Source organism: Mixophyes fleayi, chromosome 6 (genome assembly GCF_038048845.1).
Source record: "Mixophyes fleayi isolate aMixFle1 chromosome 6, aMixFle1.hap1, whole genome shotgun sequence".
Taxonomy (NCBI): Eukaryota; Metazoa; Chordata; class Amphibia; order Anura; family Limnodynastidae; genus Mixophyes; species Mixophyes fleayi.
The window spans coordinates 10,093,536-10,116,112 of record NC_134407.1 but is presented as its reverse complement, the minus strand read 5'-3'; the positions used below and the strand labels follow the sequence as shown (position 1 = coordinate 10,116,112).

At 40.5% G+C, this 22,577-nt stretch overlaps 1 protein-coding gene across 1 annotated transcript in view; it reads right to left on the bottom strand.

Annotated features, from left to right (window-relative positions):
• CLCN1 (chloride voltage-gated channel 1) overlaps positions 1–22,577 on the bottom strand; it is a 72,628-nt gene that overhangs the window by 36,983 nt on the left and 13,068 nt on the right. Inside the window, exons 2-6 of the mRNA XM_075215747.1 lie at positions 16,917–17,058; positions 12,175–12,306; positions 11,230–11,358; positions 9,624–9,757; positions 4,783–4,860 (exon numbers count right to left, since the gene is read on the bottom strand). Coding sequence (XP_075071848.1) covers positions 4,783–4,860; positions 9,624–9,757; positions 11,230–11,358; positions 12,175–12,306; positions 16,917–17,058 — 615 coding nt within the window. The remainder of the gene's footprint in view (positions 1–4,782; positions 4,861–9,623; positions 9,758–11,229; positions 11,359–12,174; positions 12,307–16,916; positions 17,059–22,577) is intronic.

Sequence of the window (22,577 nt, the reverse complement as noted above, 5' to 3'; positions counted from 1 at the left end):
TACCAGTCCACTACTTGATATCTCCCTTACTGGCCCACTCTCTCTACTACCACATTCAGGGATATGCTGGGGGCAGGGGGGGCATCAGCACCCCCGGGACAGTCCCATATTGGGCTACTTTTGCTGGGCTAAAATTTGCCAGACCTCCCCTGTCCACATCCTCACTTCATATCAGCCCTCTCCTTCAGCATGCACGTTCTCATGAGCAGGACCTTCCTTCCTCTTGTACTCTTCCCTGCCCCCCTTCTCCCTATCCTCCAAAATGGGCTCCATCTCCCCTGTTATTACGTTCCACATGCTGTTCTTTACGTTGATACTCCACTTTGGTTTGTTTTATGCCCCTATATGTCAGCTTTTTGTTTCTCTCTTCTTTATGCAATCAATGTTAAATTTCTTCTTCCCCGCTTTGTATAAAGCAGTGGGAATATGTATCGCCTGATAAGAATGAAGATGTAATATTCTCTGCAAAGAGCTGGGCAATATGTAGGTGCTGTATGAAAAACTTTTGATAATAATAATAATATTAATAAAACTAATAGACTGTTCACATTTGTATAGTTTCAGTACACAAATGGCTGTCTCCACTTTCTGTAGGTGATGGGGTTCTATAAGTACAAACCCACACAACTGGCTTTGTTTCTTGTATTTGGCAAAACACAAAATAATAGCACACTTCTTTGGATTTATCATTTACATTTAGAATGTAATGTAATATATAGCTACAACATTGTAGCAATAAACTAAACATCTATTAGTAGTCCTGGCTTCCTGACAACTTCCATTGTAGTGAGCTCAGTCTTTTGAGGTTGTCAACGGTGGCTTTTCGGACTTCCAGCTGGCATTCACTCATTTCACAAGCACTGATTTTCCATTGAAAGTGATAAAATAGCAGTTAAAGCAGCATTCTGGTCCTCATTCTGACACACTCCTTTCCACAGCATCACACACCTGCTTTGGCTTAAACCAACACTGTTGAACAATCATTGACCAACATCTGAGGACCACCTGCAGCAACCTTCATCTGCTACATCCAGTACATCTCACTGTTCTGGACAATGTAACTTGCTTATTTGCCCCTGTCTACTCTCCTCTAATTAACAGTGAAGAACTTTTGTCTTACCTTTGCTCTGTAACTAAAAAATCCCCAAGGTGTCAGCACAGTATAAGACCGTTCACTTTTCAATCCTCCTGCTTCTAGATTATATATCACCAAATCCAGGTCCCCACACTCCTCGCATACACTTTATTCTGATTCTACATACTATAGTAATCCAGCAAACATATCAGCTTTCTCCTATTCCACCTTCGTCTATCCTATGGAATGCACACTATGTCTGGAACAAACTAACTCGTTTCATGACATCTTCTTCTCCAACAGCCTTAACCTTCTGTCAATAACAGAAACTCACACAATCATTGACTGCACCATTTCTGGTCCTTCCACACGGTGGTCTTCACTTCACCCACACCTCCAGACCAGGAAGCAGACAACAAGGTGCGGTTGGACTCCTCTCCACATGTTGCTCATTCACAGTTCTACCAAATTCTTTCATACCTCACACTTCCAGCTTTTGACATACATACTGTACATATTTTCATACCCCTCTCTCTCAATGTTGCTGTAATCTATTGTCCCACCAGGATTAGTCCAACAATTCCTTGAACATTTCCCATCACGACAACTTCATTTCTTCTCCTCTGACATCCCTACCATCATCTTGGGTGGTTTCAACCTCCGATTGATTATCCACATTCTACTTTCACATCTAAATGACTCTTTCTAACCACCTCTCTCGGCCTCTCCTAGTAGACCAACTTTTCTACTCATCGTGATGGCCGTTATCTTTATCTTAAATGCAAAGAATGGGAGCCCCAGGCTGTAAAAGAAAAGCTACCTAGCCAGCTTACAAGGCACCACATCCTATACTATACTAAATATGAATCAAGTAAACTGGTTAAGGCGCTAATCAACAATATGTCAAAAAGGAGGAATCGCAATGCAGATAGATAATTTACTGGCTAATGTGTGTAGAACAACAAAATAATAATTATAACCATGTGTCGTGGAACAATATCAACATATTTTAAGACACCCATAGGATTGTTTTTTGATATTGCTCCATGACACATGGTTATAATTATTATTTTGCTGTGCTATACACATGATAGTCAGTAGTTATCTTTCTGCATTGTGGTTCCTCATTTTTCACATATTCTTAATTAGCGCCTTAACCAGTTTAGTTCATTCTTTTTTGCTACCTTTATCTTGTTTTCTCCAGACTTTGTTTAGTTACTGATTTCTTTAACTCATTGTCAACTACTTTCCACCTCTCTTCAAGCAATTTTCTCACCAATTTCAACATTCTCCTGTCCTGATCTGGCAGTCCCACATCTTACTCATACCCTAGGAAGAGCTTCCTTCTCGTGAGCTACTATCTCAGCCGTGGCACACAGAATAATCTCACTGCCCACCAAGACTTTGCTGTAAAGTAGAACATCATTGACAAAAGTCTCATACTTCTAACATCCTCAAGTATACTGTTATCTTCCACTGCTATTGAAATGCTTTGCTCAGGCTTCTAACCCTAAATGCCTCTTTAGTGCATGTATATCACTTGTCTGGTATCTTCTCATAATTTGATCCCACAAATAAAGATGAAGTCACTTCCCTCTCCTTCTCCTCCCACTCCACCACTTGTCCTCTCCACCCTATCCTTTCACAAAGCAGTGATTCACGGTCTCCTGTACTCATCTCAGCCGTAACTAATATCTACAATATCACCCTCTCTGCAGGTATATTTCCATCTTTATTCATTCATGCCGAAATTATTATTCTGAAAACAAATTATCTTTCAGATTATTGCCCCATCTATCAACTTCCATCTGCGTCTCTCATCATCACTCATTACCTACTCCCATTGTCGGTAATAGGATGTATCTCAGACTGCATCTGCTCTGTGGATATCCCTCCCTTGTATGCCAAAACTTTCGTCACGAAACAAGATAGGCGAACCCCCTTAATATTAACTGGTGATAGTTATTTAAAAATGACTGGAGTTTTTTTTTACAAATTAAGCTAAGAACAATGTATGTATGGCTGCCAGGCAACAGGACACACTTTCACTGATTCTGTCGGGGGTCGATTAAGTCACTGACCACCCAATTGAATCGCCTATTGAAGGCAGGCTTTGGTATTTTGAGGCCAGAGTATTGGGACTTTAGTGTCCAGCTCCAGCGTTTGTTCCTGCAATTTGCCATTGATTCCCGGTTTGACCTCTGCTGCTTGACTACCCTTCTTGGATTCTCATTTGTCTCTACTGATTACCCAGTGTGACTTTTGCTATTCCTGACTATTCCTACTGGCATCCGACTTGGCTCCATTGATTTCCTGGCTTTGACCTTTGCTGTGCCTGACTACCCTCTTGGATTCTGATTCCGCTCCATCATCATCAAACAACTTGATCTCGACTTGTTTGACCATTCTGTTAACCTTCTGCCCCACCGTTGGCTGACAGCATGTCCCATGCAGTTAAGCCCAAACCTCCTTGCGGGGTCCCTGGTGAACACCTAGGGCGTGTTAGACTACGCTCCTCTTTGCTCAACTACTGGAAAGCAGTCACCATTAAAATTGTATTGTGATCGTGACATCCATGCTATGATGGGTTGTATATATTACTGATAACTTTTTAGTAATGTTGTTCTGTAACAGAACATGGTGCACTCTGGGAAGACAATGAAATATGGAAATAAGAAATGAGATGACAGCTGGTATTATAAGTTGTTGATTTAATATTTGTAAAGTAATGATTATAATATGCCAGAGTTTTATTACTAAATAAATGTATCATGTGTGACAGGTACCAGGATTCTAGAAAGATTATACCGGGCTCAGACGATAGCTGAAGTCTTTCATTTAAATTCTACTGATTCCCTGCTCCAAAGTACGTGCGAGTCACAGAGTTTTCTATCGTTACTGAAGAGAAATCACTAGCTATAAGGAGAATCTTAGCAGCTGTGAGATGTTAACATGCAAAATATCTTTATAATTATTAACAGAACTCAGTGATTATAAAGCTATTTTGCACACAATTATATTTATTTAAATGTATGTATTGTGGGCCTACAGCTGATGTTGTTTCTTTGTTTTTATTGCCATATTAAAGTGTTGTTTGTTTAAAGTGTTGTTTGTTTATATAAAAAAAAGAAAGTTGATTCATTGATATACTTTATATAGATATACAATTATAAGATATGTTAATTAGTATTTAGCTAGATATTACGCTAGCTCTTATGTTACTGTATATAGCTGATAATTCTGTGCCCAATATAAATCGAGTTGATCTGTATGTGACCTTGTGCTTGTTTCATCACAGAATTCCTCAGTCATTTAGAATAATTCACTAATTTACACTAGGTGGCGCTCCAATCCATAAATATCCTGCTGTAAGTGATCAAACGTTACATTTCATTTTACATTATAACCCTTCACAGTTGAATAAATATAAGTTTGCAAAATGAGGTTATTCAATTAAAAGAAAGGAAACCTGAATGATCATGAAATTAGTAATCAGTTCAATTAATTCTAAACATTCCCCTGGCACACAGCAAAGTCACAGCCAATCTATACGACCATCCAAGTAAAACGCCAACGCAAGGCAGCCACAGCCAGTCCAAGGCATTGTGGGTATTCAATCATTGGCAGCCAAAAGGGCGATAAGCCAATCACAGGAAGACAAGCAAGGGGCTGCTTAAAACACAACTCAATTAACTTCAGCTCCTTACCTCATAGACGTCACAGAACACTGACATGAAGTTGCTTAAGACAGCAGCGCAGATGCTAGCAATGTGCACGAATGGACCCTGTAAGAGAGGCAGACATGGGTGTGTGAAGGCAGAATACAATCAGTGGAGTTTAAACAGGAAAAAGTCTGCAGGTTGCACTTGATTATTTATATAATACTTTATACAGAATATATTTATGGGAGATAGAGGTGGATCCAGCAACCTACAGTCAGATGCTGTGGAATGTCAAACAGGCCAGTTTGCCAAGGACAACTTAGGAGTCTATTTATTAAGACCCCTCTAAAAACAAGGAAATCTTTAATAGGGCAATTCATTAAAAAAAAGTTACGAGGGCAGGTGAGAGATGCTAATCTCTCCAGTGAAACTGGCAGACAGCGGTAACAAGTTCCTTACTGTTTGCCCTGGGACCCTCTGGGCATATATATTTACATATATATATATATAATCCTGAGATGGATGGCACATAAGGAAAATGGAGGATAATGGCGGTACTTATACCGCCACTGTTATTTATAGCCTTTACCGGCCTGAGCGTTGATGAATAGGAAGAAACCCTAAATCCTACGAAAAAAAACATTTTAGTGCTCATCGCCTTTTCATAAATATACCCCATAGTCTCAATAATACCCCGTTCACACCGCCTCAAATATCCGGGTCGAGGCTCAGTGTGAATGGGTCCTCTGTTACTTCGATTCTCGGACCCGGGTCTCTTGGAGGGTTATTCCCGGGTCCGACCCGGGGTAGCCTCCAGTCTGAAACGAAAGCTAATGAAAAGGGAAAAAAAAGAAAAACTTACATCACAATAGGAGCCAATCAAAGCTCCTCTTGTGATGTTTCCAGGGAGACCCGGGCAGACCCGTGTTCAGTGTGAACTCGGTCTACCCGGGTATTTCCTGGGGTGTCCTGCACTGTCACCCGGCAATATCCTGGGTTCATAAACCCGGGATATTGCCAGGGCAGCAGTGTGAAAGTGGTATAAGTGAAGCCCGACCTCTGTGCATGAATCTTGTAGAGACACAGTCAACCTGCACACAGTCATGACACTACTCTAAATGTAAAATGGCAAATTCGCTCATTTTTATAATAATATGATAATATACATATTTATATAAAAAGATCCCTGTTTGACAAGTAGATCGAATATGATAAAAACATATATACGACATGTGGTTCTCATGCAGAGTCGGACGTACGTCAGTTTTATTTGTGTAACATAAGTTTTTCCGTACTGTGCATAAAGCTGTTTGCTAATTTTGTCGCATCTTACACTTATGACTCCTTACGACTGGAGAGGGACAATGAGGGAGGGAAGAGTGACCGTGGCGGAGTACAGCAGGGGCTTGTTCATGTAATTGTGTCTGGAGTAGATCTGAACATAGATACAGATACAACTATCAGGAGTCTCTCTAGCCGCTTCTGATTGGCTGATTGTGGCTTTACCGCTCCAGCTCATTCATTAGTGCGGCTGCTATATTATAGAGTCGCGGTCATCTAATCACATTACTTATCTGAGATCTCCATCTGTGGCAGGAAAGATTTTTTAAAAGGGAGGACAAAAGATATTTGTATTTAATTGTATTTCACTTAATTTAGCTGAATGCAATTAGTATTTTTTTTATTTTAAATTTGTGTCTACGGTTAATAATATTTTATGCAGGAATTGAAACTTTTGTATTTATCAGTAACACTGTCCGGATAATTTTCTCTCATATGTATAAAACTCCATTACATTATTTTATTATGTACAAATAAGGTAGCGCAACTTGTGCTAACACTGTTACACCGCATCTCTACGCTATACTTGCTCATGAGACAAACCTGGCGCATATACTGGTATTGTTGTGTTTTGGAGCTGCACGGAGCGCGAGATGTAAATGCGTTTTCATAAGCTAATGTCTGGGGTACAGATGTATCCTACTCTACGTGACATCCTGGAAAAAACATTTAAGGTTGTCTGGATAACCAGAAGTAGATTTATGTAATACATATTTATGTCAAAATTATATTTAATCTAAACACTAAGTTAATACAGTGTTAGGAGTTTTTCTGACGCCCGTGTTACAAGACCCCCCCAGGGAGTGTCCACTCTTAATAAAGATTATACTAGCTATGGTTAAGTAGTTTGTAGAATAGAATTTCACTGAGAGTGGATTCTCTCTGAAGGGGAATCCCTACTAAGACTGATCTGCTGATCTATTAAAAACATCGCAACTTATCAAGTAACTAATCTCCTGAACAGCATATTATTTTTAGATGTAATTATCATGAAATTGAAATGAAGAACCCCTCAGCTCTATGTTTGTTTTGGTCTTGAGCATATTTTTGTATGTTCATTTCTCATAATCTCTTATATCGTGTTACCCCCAATTAATATGATGTTAGTAATCACTGAGCTCATTTAAAGAGACAACATGTTTCTGGTATGTTGCAAACTGCTTAGGTTTAGACAATTTTACTTGTGCTCAAATATCTGTGCATCAGATTTTTTAGCGAGTGCTAATAATCCTCTTATTTAACAGACAAACTGTCTGCAAATCGCGTCATTTTGGCCAGCGAAATACCACAATTGTATTTTGGGCCATAATTACACGATTTATGGCGAAACGTGTAATTGAGGCGCCATCCCACCCACTTTCTAGTAGTCCAGCAAAAGTCCTGCTCTGTCAGAGTTCCGGGAGAACGCCCTGAAATTAGGGAGTCTCCCGGACATTCCAGTAGAGTAGGCAAGTACAATTTTACCTCTTTTTTTTATTCTTGTGTATTTCTGCCAGGATTAAAAACGCAATGATCATGTTAAATGCAATACAAAAAGGAGAACAAAAACACCTAATAGAAAAATGTAGTTAACACAGATGGTAAAAGTGTTAGGAACCCCTCCAGCCGGCACAACACAACCCGGAATCTACTCCGCCAGTCAGGTGTTCACTGGAGCCCCTGATGGTGGGGACAGACTGGGCCGCAGACTGACAGAGGGTCGTGAAGTGCGTACCAGCTGGGGAGAACCCAGGCCAGAGGAGTCAGGTCCACGCAGAGGTCAAGGGCCGGCAGCAGACAACGGTATCGATGAACAAGCTGAGGTCAGGGGTCACAGGCAAATATCAGAACGGGTAAACAGGCCAAAGATCAGGGTCACAGGAAACACGAGCAAGGTCCAAATCAAAGCCAAGGGTCATACACGGGGAGTCAAATAGAGATATCAGGATACAGGACAGGAACTAGCAGGTCAGCAGACTGGAACACAGAAGCTATAACCGGCAATGAGGTGGCAGACCTCATTGCCTTAAATACTTGAGACAGCCAATCAGGGCCTGGCTCAGATAGAAACCAGCCCCCTAACTTCATTAACCCGCAGGCTAGTAATTCTGTAGAGCGCATGCGCCCGGCTTCTCAATGCCGGGATGCAGCGCTGGAGCGTCTAGTCGTTGCCCCGGCAACAGCCGGGGCATGAGAGGAAGTGACGTCCCGGTCGCCATAGCGACGGCCGGGACGCAGGTGAGTGAGTCGCGGCGGCTGGGCACCGCCGCGGCTCGTAACAAAAAGTGCCATGAAATTAGCTCAATTGATAGCCAATAATTATGAACGCAGTGTATATTATCAGCTCTTGTAAAGAGCAAATTGTCAAAATTGTGTCGTGGAAATATCTCTAGTATTGGTCAACAAATGTAGACGCAGTGTGTATAAGCAGCTCTTGTGAACTGCAAACTTTCAAAATCTGCACAATGAAATATCACAAACAACACACACAGTATAATTAGTAATGTTCTAGCTCTTTGCAGAGTTAGAAGCAGCGGAGCCTATTTGGGAGTCGGGACCACGGAGCAAATTTTTTCCTTTCCCGCAATAACTAAACTAAATCTTACCCTACATTCTCTGATTTGATGGTTCAGCCGTACAGTCTTCTCTGATTGTGTTAAATTACTGGTATAATACACTTATTTCTTACACTTATTGCTGTTGCATAGATGATGTCGGAAGGTTGGAGCTGTTAGGTGATTGGGGAGAACAAGAGGATCAATGAAAAGCTGCCTAGGGGGAATAAATTGGTACAGTTGGACCTGTACATGGGCAACTTGCTCTAGAAAAACTCTGCAACCATTAATAGTTTCTCTGCCATTCCTCTCTGCTGCTGGTACGCCCTCCCTAATGTCACTTATGGACACTCGTGAAGATTTACATGGCAGCTCCTTAACCAATTCTCTGTCAAATGGGTTTTAGCACATGACTTGGGCTTGTGCTGATATACAACATATGTTAATTACTTTGACCAGCAGTCTGTTATCCGTTTGGACTTATTTTACATAAAGAATAGTGTGTAGTTGAAGATTTGCACCAGCTTTGCATTAAAGGACCACTAATCCCCAAAAAGGTTACCTCCCACATCTTTAGGGCTGTATCCTGATGTGAACCGATATAGGGCAAAGAGCCTAGATTTCAGTCATTTAAGCTACTGTGACATCACTGGCTCTGCCCCTGTTTATGAATCAACCAATCCACACAGTGCAAGTTGCCAATCTGTCAGTCACTTTGTGTCTGTTATATTATAGGTGCGTCTACCTCTTAACCTGGCAAGTAGCTGAGGAGTGATATAGAGCATAATGATCATGTTACTTATAAACACTCCAGTTATTTCATATATATTATTCAGCTCAGCAAGACACAGCCATTGAAACATGTTAATGTTAAATTGTAGCTTTAAGGGCACTTTAATAATAAGCCTACATGGGTTGTGCATTGATGTACATTATATTTTCAGTTATTCTTTTCCAGTCTGTGTTCTGCTTATTTGATTTGTCTCATGATTTTCTACAGTTGCTTCTCACCTCTTTCCCCAAGGGCATTCCGCTCCCCAACGAGGCCGTCAGTCCAATCACTTTGGCTGTGAATGCCTTGAGAGTCAAATATTCCTTCAGCACAACACCTCGGAGAATAACTTTCAGCTCAGGAATGCCAGAACCTCGGGAACAAACATGATGTTATTAAAACCTCTGGGGATGGTATTAGCATCTGCAAGTCTGACAGGTGAGAGAGACCAATTATCATTAGGTAAATATACATAAATTATTATAAAATAAATATTTTTTTAAGAGCTCTTACTTGGCCTTGTTCATTGATTACCAAGATTTGCAAGTGCAATACTCTATGATATGGAAATGTAAGACATTACATTCAGTGACTGTGAATGCACAAGTTTTGTTTTTTTCCTGAAAATATGGATGCACAATACCTTGTTAAATGCATCCATTTATCCACCTATTGCATACATAGGTGGCGCAAGTCATCTTGCACCAATTTCTTAGTAGCCTGTTATCACTACTGTCGCTACCACTATCGCTGCTACTGTGCTATTATTAACATTTAGATGCTCGCATTGTCTACATGTTGGCCTGTCTGGGCTGAAATACTCTGTGCTGACATTAACTTTATCGGTTAGCCCTTCTGCCTCACAGCACTGGGGCAATGAGATTGATTCCCAACCATGGCCTTATCTGTGTGGAGTTTGTATGTTCTCCCTGTGTTTGCGTGGGTTTCCTCCGGGTGCTCCAGTTTCCTCCCACACTCTAAAAACATACTGGTAGGTTAATTGGCTGCTGACAAAATTAACACTAGTGTGTGTGTGTGTGTGTTGGTTTGTGTATGTGTGTGTTTGTGTGTGTGTGTGTGTGTGTGTGTGTTAGGGAATTCAGACCTTGAGTTCCAATAGGGCAGGGACTGATGTAAATGACAAATATTCTCTGTCCAGTGCTGCGGAATTGGTGGCGCTATATAAATAAATGGTGATGATGATGATTATTGGCCACAGATTGTTGTAGCCAAGCCTTCTGCTTGTCCATATGCACCCAGTTTTAAAAAAATGATTCAGTAGGTGCGATGACCCCGATCAAACAAAATTAACAATGATAGGGACACTCCCAAGACACAGCCACCTTTGTACTGTGAATAGGTCCATTCCTCACAGCCATCTTATTACTGCAAGGAGTAGATGTTCTCTGTGAGATGCACCTTAGATGATGACTGTGTGTATAAACTGAGAGGTGGGAGTAGAAGGTCACACAGGGACACACATGTGACTGGCTGACAAGTAGTAGCTGTACGATGGATAACCCCTCTCTTAGCTCACTAAGTGACTCACACCAAGATAATGTTAGGGATAAATGTAGCATCTAGAAGCAACTGACCTAGTCTCCAGTTACCCCAACTGGCCACAAAGCAGCTCTATCTCAGAAACACTCCATCTGTTATTTACTTATGAGGAGAGACCAGAGGCGTTGCCTTCAAGAGATACCCAAAGATGGAACCACATTAACAAAATTCACAAGCAGCTTTATGAGATGTCTTAATAACAACACAATGGTGATGTCTGCAGGGTCCTGTGAATATCAGGCATACACATCAGTAGACAGAAGGTCAGCAGTATGACCCACCTACCTATGGCCTGTGGAGACACTATGTGGCAGAAGACTGCAGCAAATAGAATCAGGACAAGAGGATAGGTTACCCAGGCCATATACTGGAACCAGACATTATGAGACGTGCCCTGATACATCCACCTGTATGCTGGGAAAAAGAGAGAAAGAGAGACCTAGAACAGGATGACAAGCCGAAACACACCTGAGTATATGCGTTTATTATTAGTATCATTGTTTATTATTATGCATTTCATTTAATCTGTCCTTTTGCAAGATAATGTGCACTTAACCACATCGACCAATCAGAAGATAGCTTTTATCTCTCTACCGCAATTCAGGGACTGAAAGCAGATGTCTAGTTGCTGTGGTTCAATGCACGTTTGCATCAAAATGCAATGTTTATAAACGAGTATTAATGTACCCCAGGGAAAATAACCCCCAGTATGATCTCTAAATGGCATATTTCATACTGTTAGATTCCGCAAGGTACCGTCATGCGGTACACTCATAGTTACAAGCTGAGCAAACTGAGTATGGAGCAGTTGGTAAATAAATACTATTAAAAGATGACCAAAAAACTGTCCACTCACTGGGCAGAGGGATCTCAGCATGGCTGGGGTTTATTAGCCCAATTAGAAGATAGCAGCATGGATAGCAATAGAGCCCAATAATGATCCAAATTAATTCCATTGGATCTTTATCGGACATCCTCATAGTGTTCAGGTCACAACAGTTGCGATATTGGGTCAATTGCAAGATATCAACAGCAATAGTGCAGCAAAATACTTTATTGCATTCAAATTATTTAATCATTAAGTAATTTTTGCATGTATTAAGTCTTAATGCATGCAAAAATATGTGACATGCCAGTGTTTCCTTCCATAGCTAACAGACTAGAGACATGTCACTATAAAGCAATAGAACCAACAAATGTTCACAATAAGCAGGTAGAAAGAGGGGTTACCCTGTAAACTTTTTGCACTGGCATAATCCATACTCCAGCTAACCAACGCCATGACCAGCCCAAGTAGAACAAGGAAGATCCAGTCTTCTCCCAACTTCTTGATGAAATATTTCTTTACCCGTTGCACACAGGCTGAAAGACAGTAAAACAGTATAAGGCACAAGAGCTCAACGGAGACACGGAAACACACAAAAAGGAATATTATTAAAAACTTCAGTTCTTTGCTCCTACTTATGGGAGGATTTGGGGGATATCTAGCTAAATGCTAACTAGGTGCATGGACGTGGTTCATATTGTATCTTGTGCAAAAATTTTGCAAAACAAGAAGGGGTTTAGCAACAATGTGAAGAAAAATAGCCTAATATGTGCAAAAAATGAACACGGGCGATTCTCTATATTTCTCCTCGGTCTGAGATGTGTTCTGGTCACAAGGAGATGAACAGAGCAGAAATACACCCCAGGTTTGCAGGGAGGACTGCACGAGACATACAAGGGCTATAAAAGGTATTCACCCCTGTGACGATTATGTAGTATATCTAATGGCTGAAAGGTCAGTGCCATTTTGTGAATCAATCTGACTTAATGGAAAATGTAATTCTAAGGTAGGGGTGAAGAGTCTGTAAGAAGGGTTTAAAATCTTCTGCTTGAGACATTACAGTGTGCATTTCCAGGAGGGGGTCTATCAAGACTGAAATGTCCCATCTTGCTCAATTGTGTTCCCTCACACACGCCAAGTCTCAACTAGTAAGTAGTGACTCTGGTTTTAGTTCTTATTTTGAAACTTATTTGTGCAACTTATTGTATGTCTTATTATTAACTTTTTTGTAACTAAACCTTGGAAACATTTTTCAGATTAAATACATTTAATCTAGCGTGTTCTCTTTGATTCTTTGTGATTTTACGAAGCCCAGGGAGGCTCATGCTACATGTGTATGTGATTTAAGTGTGAAACATTAATTAGTGGTTTTGGTGACCGTAAGGACAGCATAATAAATCCTTTGTGGTAGCAGAAAAGGTCTATTCATTGCTAAGTGACTAAGGTGACGCAAGTCACGGCCAACTGTTCAGATTGCTGTATCTTAGACAGGCTGGGTGTTCGTGACAACCCCTTTGGACTTTTTCACATTTTGCTGTGTTACAATATGGAACCATGATGAATTTAATTGAAATCTATTCCAACTAATGAACAGAAAGTACTTGATGATATCCGGAAAAAATTTAATCCAACCATTTGTCCAAAATTTGTCTAAATTAATTGTGAACGATAAAATTGAAAAAAGCATTAGTATTTCCCCCCTTGCTGTGTCTATACTAGATTTCCTCTGAAGAAATCAACTTTTTCACAAATCACATTAGTAGTTTATTGGAGTCCACCTGTATGCAATTAAGGTGTGTTATATGATTACAGCATAAATACACCTGTCCCTGTGACCTCCCCCAGGTAGTTACTGCATTTCCAAGAAAAGACTAAAAAATTAAGACAAAAGAACATTCCAAACAGATGCCACTGACAATGTCATTGAGAAGTATCAATCAGGAAAATTAGCATGTGGAGGAGGATTCTATGGTTTGATGAGTCCAAAATGTAACTTTTCAGCCTCAATTCTAAGTCCTATGCTTGGCGCCAGCCTAACCCTGCACATCACATTGAAAAGACCATCCCTACATCTCATTAAAATAGAGGGCAAAAATGGACAGAGCAAAGTACAGAAAAATCCGGGAGGAAAACCTGCTGCAGTCTACAAGAGCGCTTGGACTTGGAGGAAGATTTGACTTACAACATGTCAAGTGACCCAAAGCAAAAGCCACAGTAGATTGTCTTACCACCAAAAAAAAATAATGCCCTGAAGTCTCCTAATCAAAGTCCAGATCTCAATCCAACTGAGCATCAATGGCAGCATTTAAAAACTGTCATCCACCAACAATCACCATCCAACCTGTTGGAGCTTGAGCAATGTTGCCAAGAAAAGTGGACTAAAATTTCAGTGTCTAGTTGTGCAAAACTGATAAACACTTGCCCATTGGGACTCAGAGCTATAATTGCTGTCAAAGGTGGTTCTACCGAGTATTGAACATGGTGGGGTAAATACTAATGCAATCACTTTTTTTTCAGTTTTTCGTTCATAATTAATTTTGACAAATGGCTGTATTATTTTTTTCTTTACATATCATCAAGTACTTTGTATTGATTAGTAGGAAAAAAATTAAATAAATACATCACAGTTTCCTATTGCAACACAACAAAATGTGAAAAAGTCCAGAGGTGGTGAATATATATATATATATATAGTACTATTTTTCTTACATCTATGCTTCTGCATTCTCCCTGCATTGTACCAAATATTCATGTGTATATGTCCCTTGCTCTAGTCATACTGATATTACCTTATGGGGTGTGTTTCTGCTTCATTCAAACCTTGGTCAATGGACCCATATGGGCAATTTATACACATTCCTGCATCCCATGAAATTCATTTATAACATCCTGTTGTATTCTATTAGGGTTTCGCAACCATTTTTACATAGCAGGTATCCCCAATATTTATCAAGTACCTCCTAAAGTGTGTTCATTTATACTATGGACCCCCATCTTTTTTATTTATATGTCGCCACAGAATCCAAAGCGCCACGCAATTAACAAAAGATAAACAGAGAAATTAGAGATAAGTAACGGACAATAGAATCAGTAAAAATCAATACAAGAGACTATAGAAAAAGCAACTACGTAAGAAGACCCAACGAGAAAAAAGGAAACATTACAAAGAGGTTGAGGAGACAGGAGGTAGAGAGGACCAAACTTGTGATAGTTAACATTAAGAGGATTACTTTAGTAAACAGAGATGACAGAGGTAGAGTGAAAAGGGCAGGTGGAGCATGAGGGGGGTATTGTCTTAGGGGGCGAGTAGGGAATATTTCTTGTCAAGGTTGGAGATGTAGGAGGGGGAAGCATTAAAGAGGGCTTTATAAGTGAGGGTAAGAAACTTGAATTGTGTTCTGGAGAGAATGGGGAGACAATGAAGAATTTTGCAGAGAGGCATAGCGGAAGACCATTGGGAGAGGAGGATTAGTCGTGACACTGCATTCAGCACATATTTTAGGAGAGACAGACATTTATTAGGCAAGCCAGAGAGGAGACGATTGCAATAATCAAGACAGGAGATGACAAGAGCATGGATGATGGTCTTGTTGGCATCCCGGGAGAGGAAAGTGCGAATCTTGGCAATGTTGGTAAGGTGGAGACAACAGGAATGGCCAATGGACTGAATGTGGGGAGTGAAATTGAGAACGAAGTCAATGATGACCACCAGGCAGCATACGTGGAGAACAGGGGAGAGGACAACATCACCAACCTTAAGGGTGATCAGAGGAGGGGATGTAATACTAGGTGGTGGAAAGATGCTAACCTCAGTTTTTTATTTATTGAGCTTGTGGTTGCGTCCAGCCATCCAGGTGGAGATGGCAGAGAGGCAATAGGACACACAGGAGAGAGGGAAGGAGAGAGGTCAGGGCAGGAAAGGTAGATTAGAGGTGCATCGCCATAGAGGTGATATTGGAGGTCAAAGGAACAGAAAAGTTCACCAAGAGAGAAGGAGTATAAAGAGAGAAAAATAATGGGCAAAGAACAGAGCCTTGGGGAACCCCAAAAGACAGAGCGACATGAGGGGAGCAGGCACCAGAGGAAGAGACACTGAAGGAACAATCTGAGAGATAGGAGGTAAACCAGAAAAGGACAGTGCCACAAAGGCCAAGGGAATGAAGGGTGTCAAGAAGGAGTGGATGGTCAACTGTGTCAAAAACGACATAGAGGTCAAGGAGCAAGAGCAATGAGAAGTGGTCCTTAGACTTTACCAAAACTAGATCATTATTCACCTTGGTGGAGTGGAGAGGATTAAGCTTTATTATAAGGGATCAAGGAGGGAGTGAATGGATAGAAATTGTGTTAAACGGTTGTAGACTAGCAGTTCAAGAGTTTGTAAAGGAATGGTAGTAGGGATATGGGGTGGTAGCTTGAGAGAGAGGCAGGGTTGAGAGATGGTTTATTGACAATGGGAGTGATGAGCACTTGTTCAAAGGTAGAAGGGAAGATGTCTATAGAGAGAGAGAGGTTGAAAATGGGAGCCTGGTGACTGCACTCACGGAATCTCCATAGCAGTTATTTTTTACAATCCGTCCCTTTGGGTTGGTGTGAGCGGTGGGAATTTATCAGACTACACAATTGTGTCAAGACTTGCAGCTATGATAATACGGGTACAGTTATCTGTTCTTTATATCACGCCAAGCCATTCTGGGTGATAGAAAGGAAGAAAGGGGAAAATGGGAAACACACACTGTAAAATGAAACTATGGCACTGTTACTAAGGGTGAAATACTGAAAATAAGAAGAGGCTGGAGCAAGGGAGGTCAGTAGACAAAACTGTATGCAATTTTCAAGGTTTTATCATTTTTAATGGAAGCCTATCAGCAAAGTTATTTGTTTTTCACAGCCAAAAACATATTTTATTGACTTTGTCATGATAGTTGCCATACAAGTAAGTTAAAATGTTATAACAGTTTCTTAATCATTAGCATTAAATAATGTCATCTACACATACATTTTTTCAGAATGAAGAATAATGTCTTTATGCAAATTAAATTTCCACCATCAAATTGCAAGCATTTTTTAGTGTTTGCATGGACAGGGTTAGCAGACGACTGTGAACTATGAATTGTGAATCTGTTGTGGTAAGTGAAATATTTCTCACCGTGACACTTGGAGTAACACTGGCTCTGAACATCAGGGGGTTTGGTCGCTTTCACTCTTTGCTTTTCCTGCTTTTCCTGCAGTAATCGAACAGCTTCTTTACGGGCAAATTGAGAGAGTTCTTCGGTATAGTGGCCATAGGTCTGGGAGCAGAACACAAGACATGTAGAAATCAAGTTACACGCAAACACAAATGGCCAATGTTCAATAAACATATTCTTCAGAATTTTTATACCCATCTAGCTGCCATCATCATTCAGATATAATCCATGTTAGAATGCTTAAACTGTCCACAAATCGCTTATTGAATCAGCTTGTCGAATTGGTACAAAAATTCAGAAATTCACAAGAATTCAAGTAAACCCATTGCAAACACAAGGAGAACATGCAAATTCCCCACAGATGGGGAACTGGTTGGAGTCGAACACATGACTCCACTATGCCACGGTGCTGCTCAAAGGGATGCAGATGCACAAGAAAGCTTGATGTTGACAAAGCCTCAGAGGTGATGAATAACCGTCCTCGGCTCACGCTATTCCTCCTTCCAGATGCACTTTCTATCTTAGAACAAATTTATACACATGTAATAAAACATCTAAAGCAGGCCTGTCCAACCTGAGACCTTCCAGGTGTTGTGAAAATACAAGCCCCAGCATGCTTTGCCAGTTGATAGCTAGCCGATAGCTGGCAGGGCATGGGACTTGTAGTTTCACAACACTTGAAGAGCCACAGGTTGGCCTGGCCAGATCTAAAGGAGCAACAGTGACACATGTAAGAAAGTCATTCCCAATGTATCTCACCCTCTTACCTCTCTGTCTAATACCCAGTCTCGTTTTATTACTATGCTGTTCCCATTTAGATCTACAGAATATTCAAGCATTATATAAATATAAATGTTAATAATAATATACACAATTAATTGAAGATATACATGAGGCTGGTGGACAGAGCAGTATTTTAGGAGGAAAAATGTAAAAGTTGAAATGTATGAAGGGAGCGCTCCTAAGTCCTAAAGAGATAATAATAATTTTGGTGGTTCCCAAAATCAAAATTTAAACATACTCCTCTGAATGTGAGAGATGGACAAACATAAATGAAAGCTATTGCATTGAATGAGGCTCATTGGGGGGAATTCAATTGCCGGCAATTATGGTAAAAATCTCTGCTCACACTCCATAAAAATTAGTGGATTTCTGTCAAATTTCTACTGCGAAGTGTCTCATGGATGTTATGGAGACACTTTATGGCTAATTGAATTCCTACCATTGTGTTATCCAGGCAAAATCGGGACCGAATAAGTCCGGCCCTCGAACCAGCCTAAATCATTCACTAAACCAGGGTTTCCCAAACCCAGTTCTCAGGGCTCCCCAACAGTGCAGGTTTTCCATATCTCCTTGCTGGAGCACAGGTGTATTCATTACTGACTGACACATTGTAACAGATCCACAGGTGGTCCTAATTATGTCACATGTGATCCAGAAAACCTGAACTGTTGGGGAGCCCTGAGGACTGGGTTTGGGAAACCCTGTACTAAACCCCGCCCAATCCACCAAACCACACCCACTTCCTGACTAAGCACCTTTCCACTTTCTTGTAACCCCCACCCCTTTTAGAATTATGACTTTTGGGAGGTATGGTTACCTTTAATGTAAGACTGAACCCCATCAAGTTTAATTATTAGTAAATTAATTATTAAAAATGCAAAACAAACTCCCAGCAAGACAGCTTCCAATTTAATCTTACAGGAGGAGTTAAATCCTTTCTGACCCCTTAATGGCAATCACATTAATTTCCTGGATCATTCATCCCAGCTATGCTATTTACTAAATATAGACACAAAGGACATTTCCTGCATGAAAGGCATCTAATCCACGTTTAAATCCAATTAGTGAACCTGCTATCACCACCTCCCTCTTAGAGAATTCCACAGCCTTGTCCCTCTTAATAGAAATACCTCTTTCTACGTTCATGGTAAAAACATCTTTCATCTCAACAGTCCTGGGAAAAGTATATTTAAAAAAATCTTTGTATCGACCTTGAATATATATGTAAATATTAATAACGTCACCATTAAAGTGTTTTAATTCCAAACAAACCAAGTACCCAAAGGCAGCAATCTACCCCATATTTGAGAAGCAGTCTGACCAGTGATTTATACAGTAGTGAAACTATATTTGAAATCATGCCTGCATTATATTAGCTTTTGCAGCAGCTGCCTGACACTGAGTGTTGGTACTGTATAATAGTATTCAAAATACCTTTGCATCGCTGCACATTCTAAAATTGCTGCCAATAGTCCCAAAAAATAACATAAGTCAATAGACCTGAACACACAAGTACTTTGTGGCAAAAAGTTTTGCTGCTGGCTGCAATGTTCGGAAGTGCTATCTCTTGGTAAAATGCAACTATGTTGTCTGGGAATAATCAATCAATTCATCCTGCAGGGGGGCTTCTAATCTTCTGTTAAAAGCAAGGTTTTTAATCAGAATTGATTTTCCATACCCCTGTGTTTGAGCCCAAACGAAAAATATTAAAAATAATTTTATTAGCCAGACTTAATTAACAACTTCATGTCCTGAGGCAAATACATTTCTGTACCGCAGCCGTGTTGCTGGAAATAACTTTATATTCTTAATCTATCCGTTAAATTATAATACTTTTCAGAGGACACTGTGCCTTCGCCTAGTAGCATTTTGGACAGCTGAACATCACAAAAGTACTTTTACGACCAGTGTTTTTCTGTTTGTTTTTTAAACTTTCATGTCCTCAATGACTGCACCAGCTACAAGTCAGATCTAAGTGCCGATTACTAGTTATGATGGCTGAGTATTCGTGCTAGAACATGTGCTTGTAAATGGGGGCAACTGTAAAAATATTTTTTATGTACAGTAGACATTAAATACATCCTATTAAATGTTTTTCATGAGTAAAAAAACCTACTTTTTTATTGTTTAATGTTTTGTCATTAATGACTATATTATTAACAGATGACATTAATTTAAAAGGTTTTTTTCTAAGCGTTCTTTTGTGACTCTATATATACTCATGTGTATTGGACACATATTATGGGCAGCACAGGGACTAAGTGGTTAGCACTTTTGCCTTACAGCACTTGGGTCATGAGTTCAATTCCCGACCATGGCCTTATCTGTAAGGATAAGGATAATCTGTATGTTCTCCCCGTGTTTGCGTGGGTTTCCTCCGGGTGCTTCGGTTTCCTCCCACACTCCCCATACTAGTAGGTTGTTTGGTGCTATCAAAATTGACCCTAGTCTCTCTCTGTCTGTGTGTGTGCATGTTAGGGAATTTAGACTGTAAGCTTCAATGGGGCAGGGACTGATGTGAGTGAGTTCTCTGTACAGCGCTGCGGAATCAGTGGCGCTATATAAATAAATGGTGATGTTGATGATGATTGGACGTGTCCTGTCTACTAGAGCAGAGCGTACCTTGACCATTCATCACCAGACATATCTTCACATTTGCTCCTTGTTGAATACGAACAAGTGTATACCCGTTTCATGTGCGTTTTAAAAAAAATCACATTACATTTGTTTTGCGTGCCTTAACGAATCAGGCTCCTTGTCTCTCAGAGTAGAATAGGGACTGGCTCCAGTCACTTTCAACTATAGCAACATTTACAGATCCAATGCTTGTTACTTCATAGATATTCCTCCAGCACCAGCAGGATCAATATGGTGACAAGTACAGAGTAACAGAAGGAATCCGGTTTGTGGGTTACCCAACACCAGCTGCTCTGTAATTTCTATTTACTTCAAACTGTGATATTACAAAAACTCAGAACGTCCTATAATAGCACACACCTCTCCTCTCCATCATGTCCTCTATCACTGCTCCATGCCTCATCTCCTTCAGTCACTTACACTCCATTTGTATTCCTAGTTCCCTCATCTTGCCGTTCATTTTATGTGGAATTGATAATTATGCGGAAATGATTAGAGTGCATTTCTTTCATCACTGTGAACGCTGATCTGAAGTCACCATTGTCCAGTAGGAGCACTCACCAGTGGTACATCAATCACACAACTGAAACACTCGCGCTACACCTGGACCTTAGTACATCCTCCCTTTCTGTGTATTGCTTTAGAGACGCGTTTATGTACTATAGAGTTGAAGGGCCAGATCATCACGCTAGGTGACCTAGGCTCCTGCATAGGGTCTGCTGAGGACTGGATTGCCCTAACTCTTTTTTAAAAACTGAGGCCCTCAGAATGAAAGGGATCTGAATTCAGGAATAGTGGGGGAACCAGTGGAGCCTTCAGTCTGCAGCTTTTTCCGCAGCAGCTATGTTCTGCAAGGCCGGTGGGCCCACAGTTGTTCTCACAAACCCAACAAGTGCCACATAGACCATAAATGGTCATGTGCTGCAGCGCCCCAAGCGCCTCTGTTACTTCGCATGCTGAGCTCCTTCAATAAGGACTCGGCACTCGCTCCTCTGACATCTGGTGCTCGGCCTCACCTGAATGAGACTGAGTGCAGCCTCATATGTCTGAGTCTGAGTGACTCACAATGAGTGGGCATCGCTGTCTGATAGCTGCTAGGGATATTTCAGACCACAGTGACCAGGCACGCTCCCCCAAGACTGCGGGATCAGGAGAGGGCTGTTGTGAGTAGAGCATTTATAATAATACTTGCTGGGGGGAGAATGCATAGCAGGCATGCTGGGGCGACCAGAGGGCTACAGGTTGCATAATACTTATCTTGTAGGGCAGCTCTCTTTGGGATTATGATGATATCTGGCTGAGTGGGACTGTGATAGGGGGGGGGGGGGTTACATGGGAAGGGCTGGCTCTGTAGAGTAGGGGATCATTACAAATATACTTTGTGTTTTAAATCTTTGGAAGTGGGTCATACCTATAAAGCAAGGTGAACGTGACATTTTATTTCTTGCGCCCCCTTTGATACAATTTGGAAAGGGGTAGGGCTAAGAGCTTATGAGTGTGACCATTTACAAAAACTATATATGACTTGCTAGAGAAAAAACAATGCTTGTTCTACCACGTCAGGACTGGTGCATTTTTTGTTTTACTTTCCGTAATGAATCAGGCCCAATATGTCCAATTATATGGCCATGATTTCATTTAATTCCTCGAGAACATACTGCTTGTGCTTGTAGTAGCTGCATACAATGTTTTTACATAATCATTGTGTTTTTCTCACAAGTCACATTTAACCGGTGTCAGCTAACGGGTTGGGTTTTTTTTTTCTGAGTACCACAACCCCAGCAACCAGGATACCTTACCTACAAATAAACACCGATTTGAAAAAAAACAGAGGACAGTGGCCCTTAACTTGGGGGTAGCAGTGTTTATAAATTTTCCTGTGCAATCGTGGTGTGCTTATGTATGGTGGTGCTATGAAATACACATATATATATATATATATATATATATATATATATACACACACACATATATATGTATATATATATATATATATATATATATATATATACACACACACATATATATGTATATATATATATATATATATATATATATATATATATAAAACTCTAATTTAGATATGTACTCATATACATAAATAATGGGGGACTCTTATATGCTTGGTGGGAAATGTTTTTGAGCATGTTTTTAAGTTGTTGGCCTCCGGGAGTCTCGAAGGGCAGGTGGACGTGAGGGTG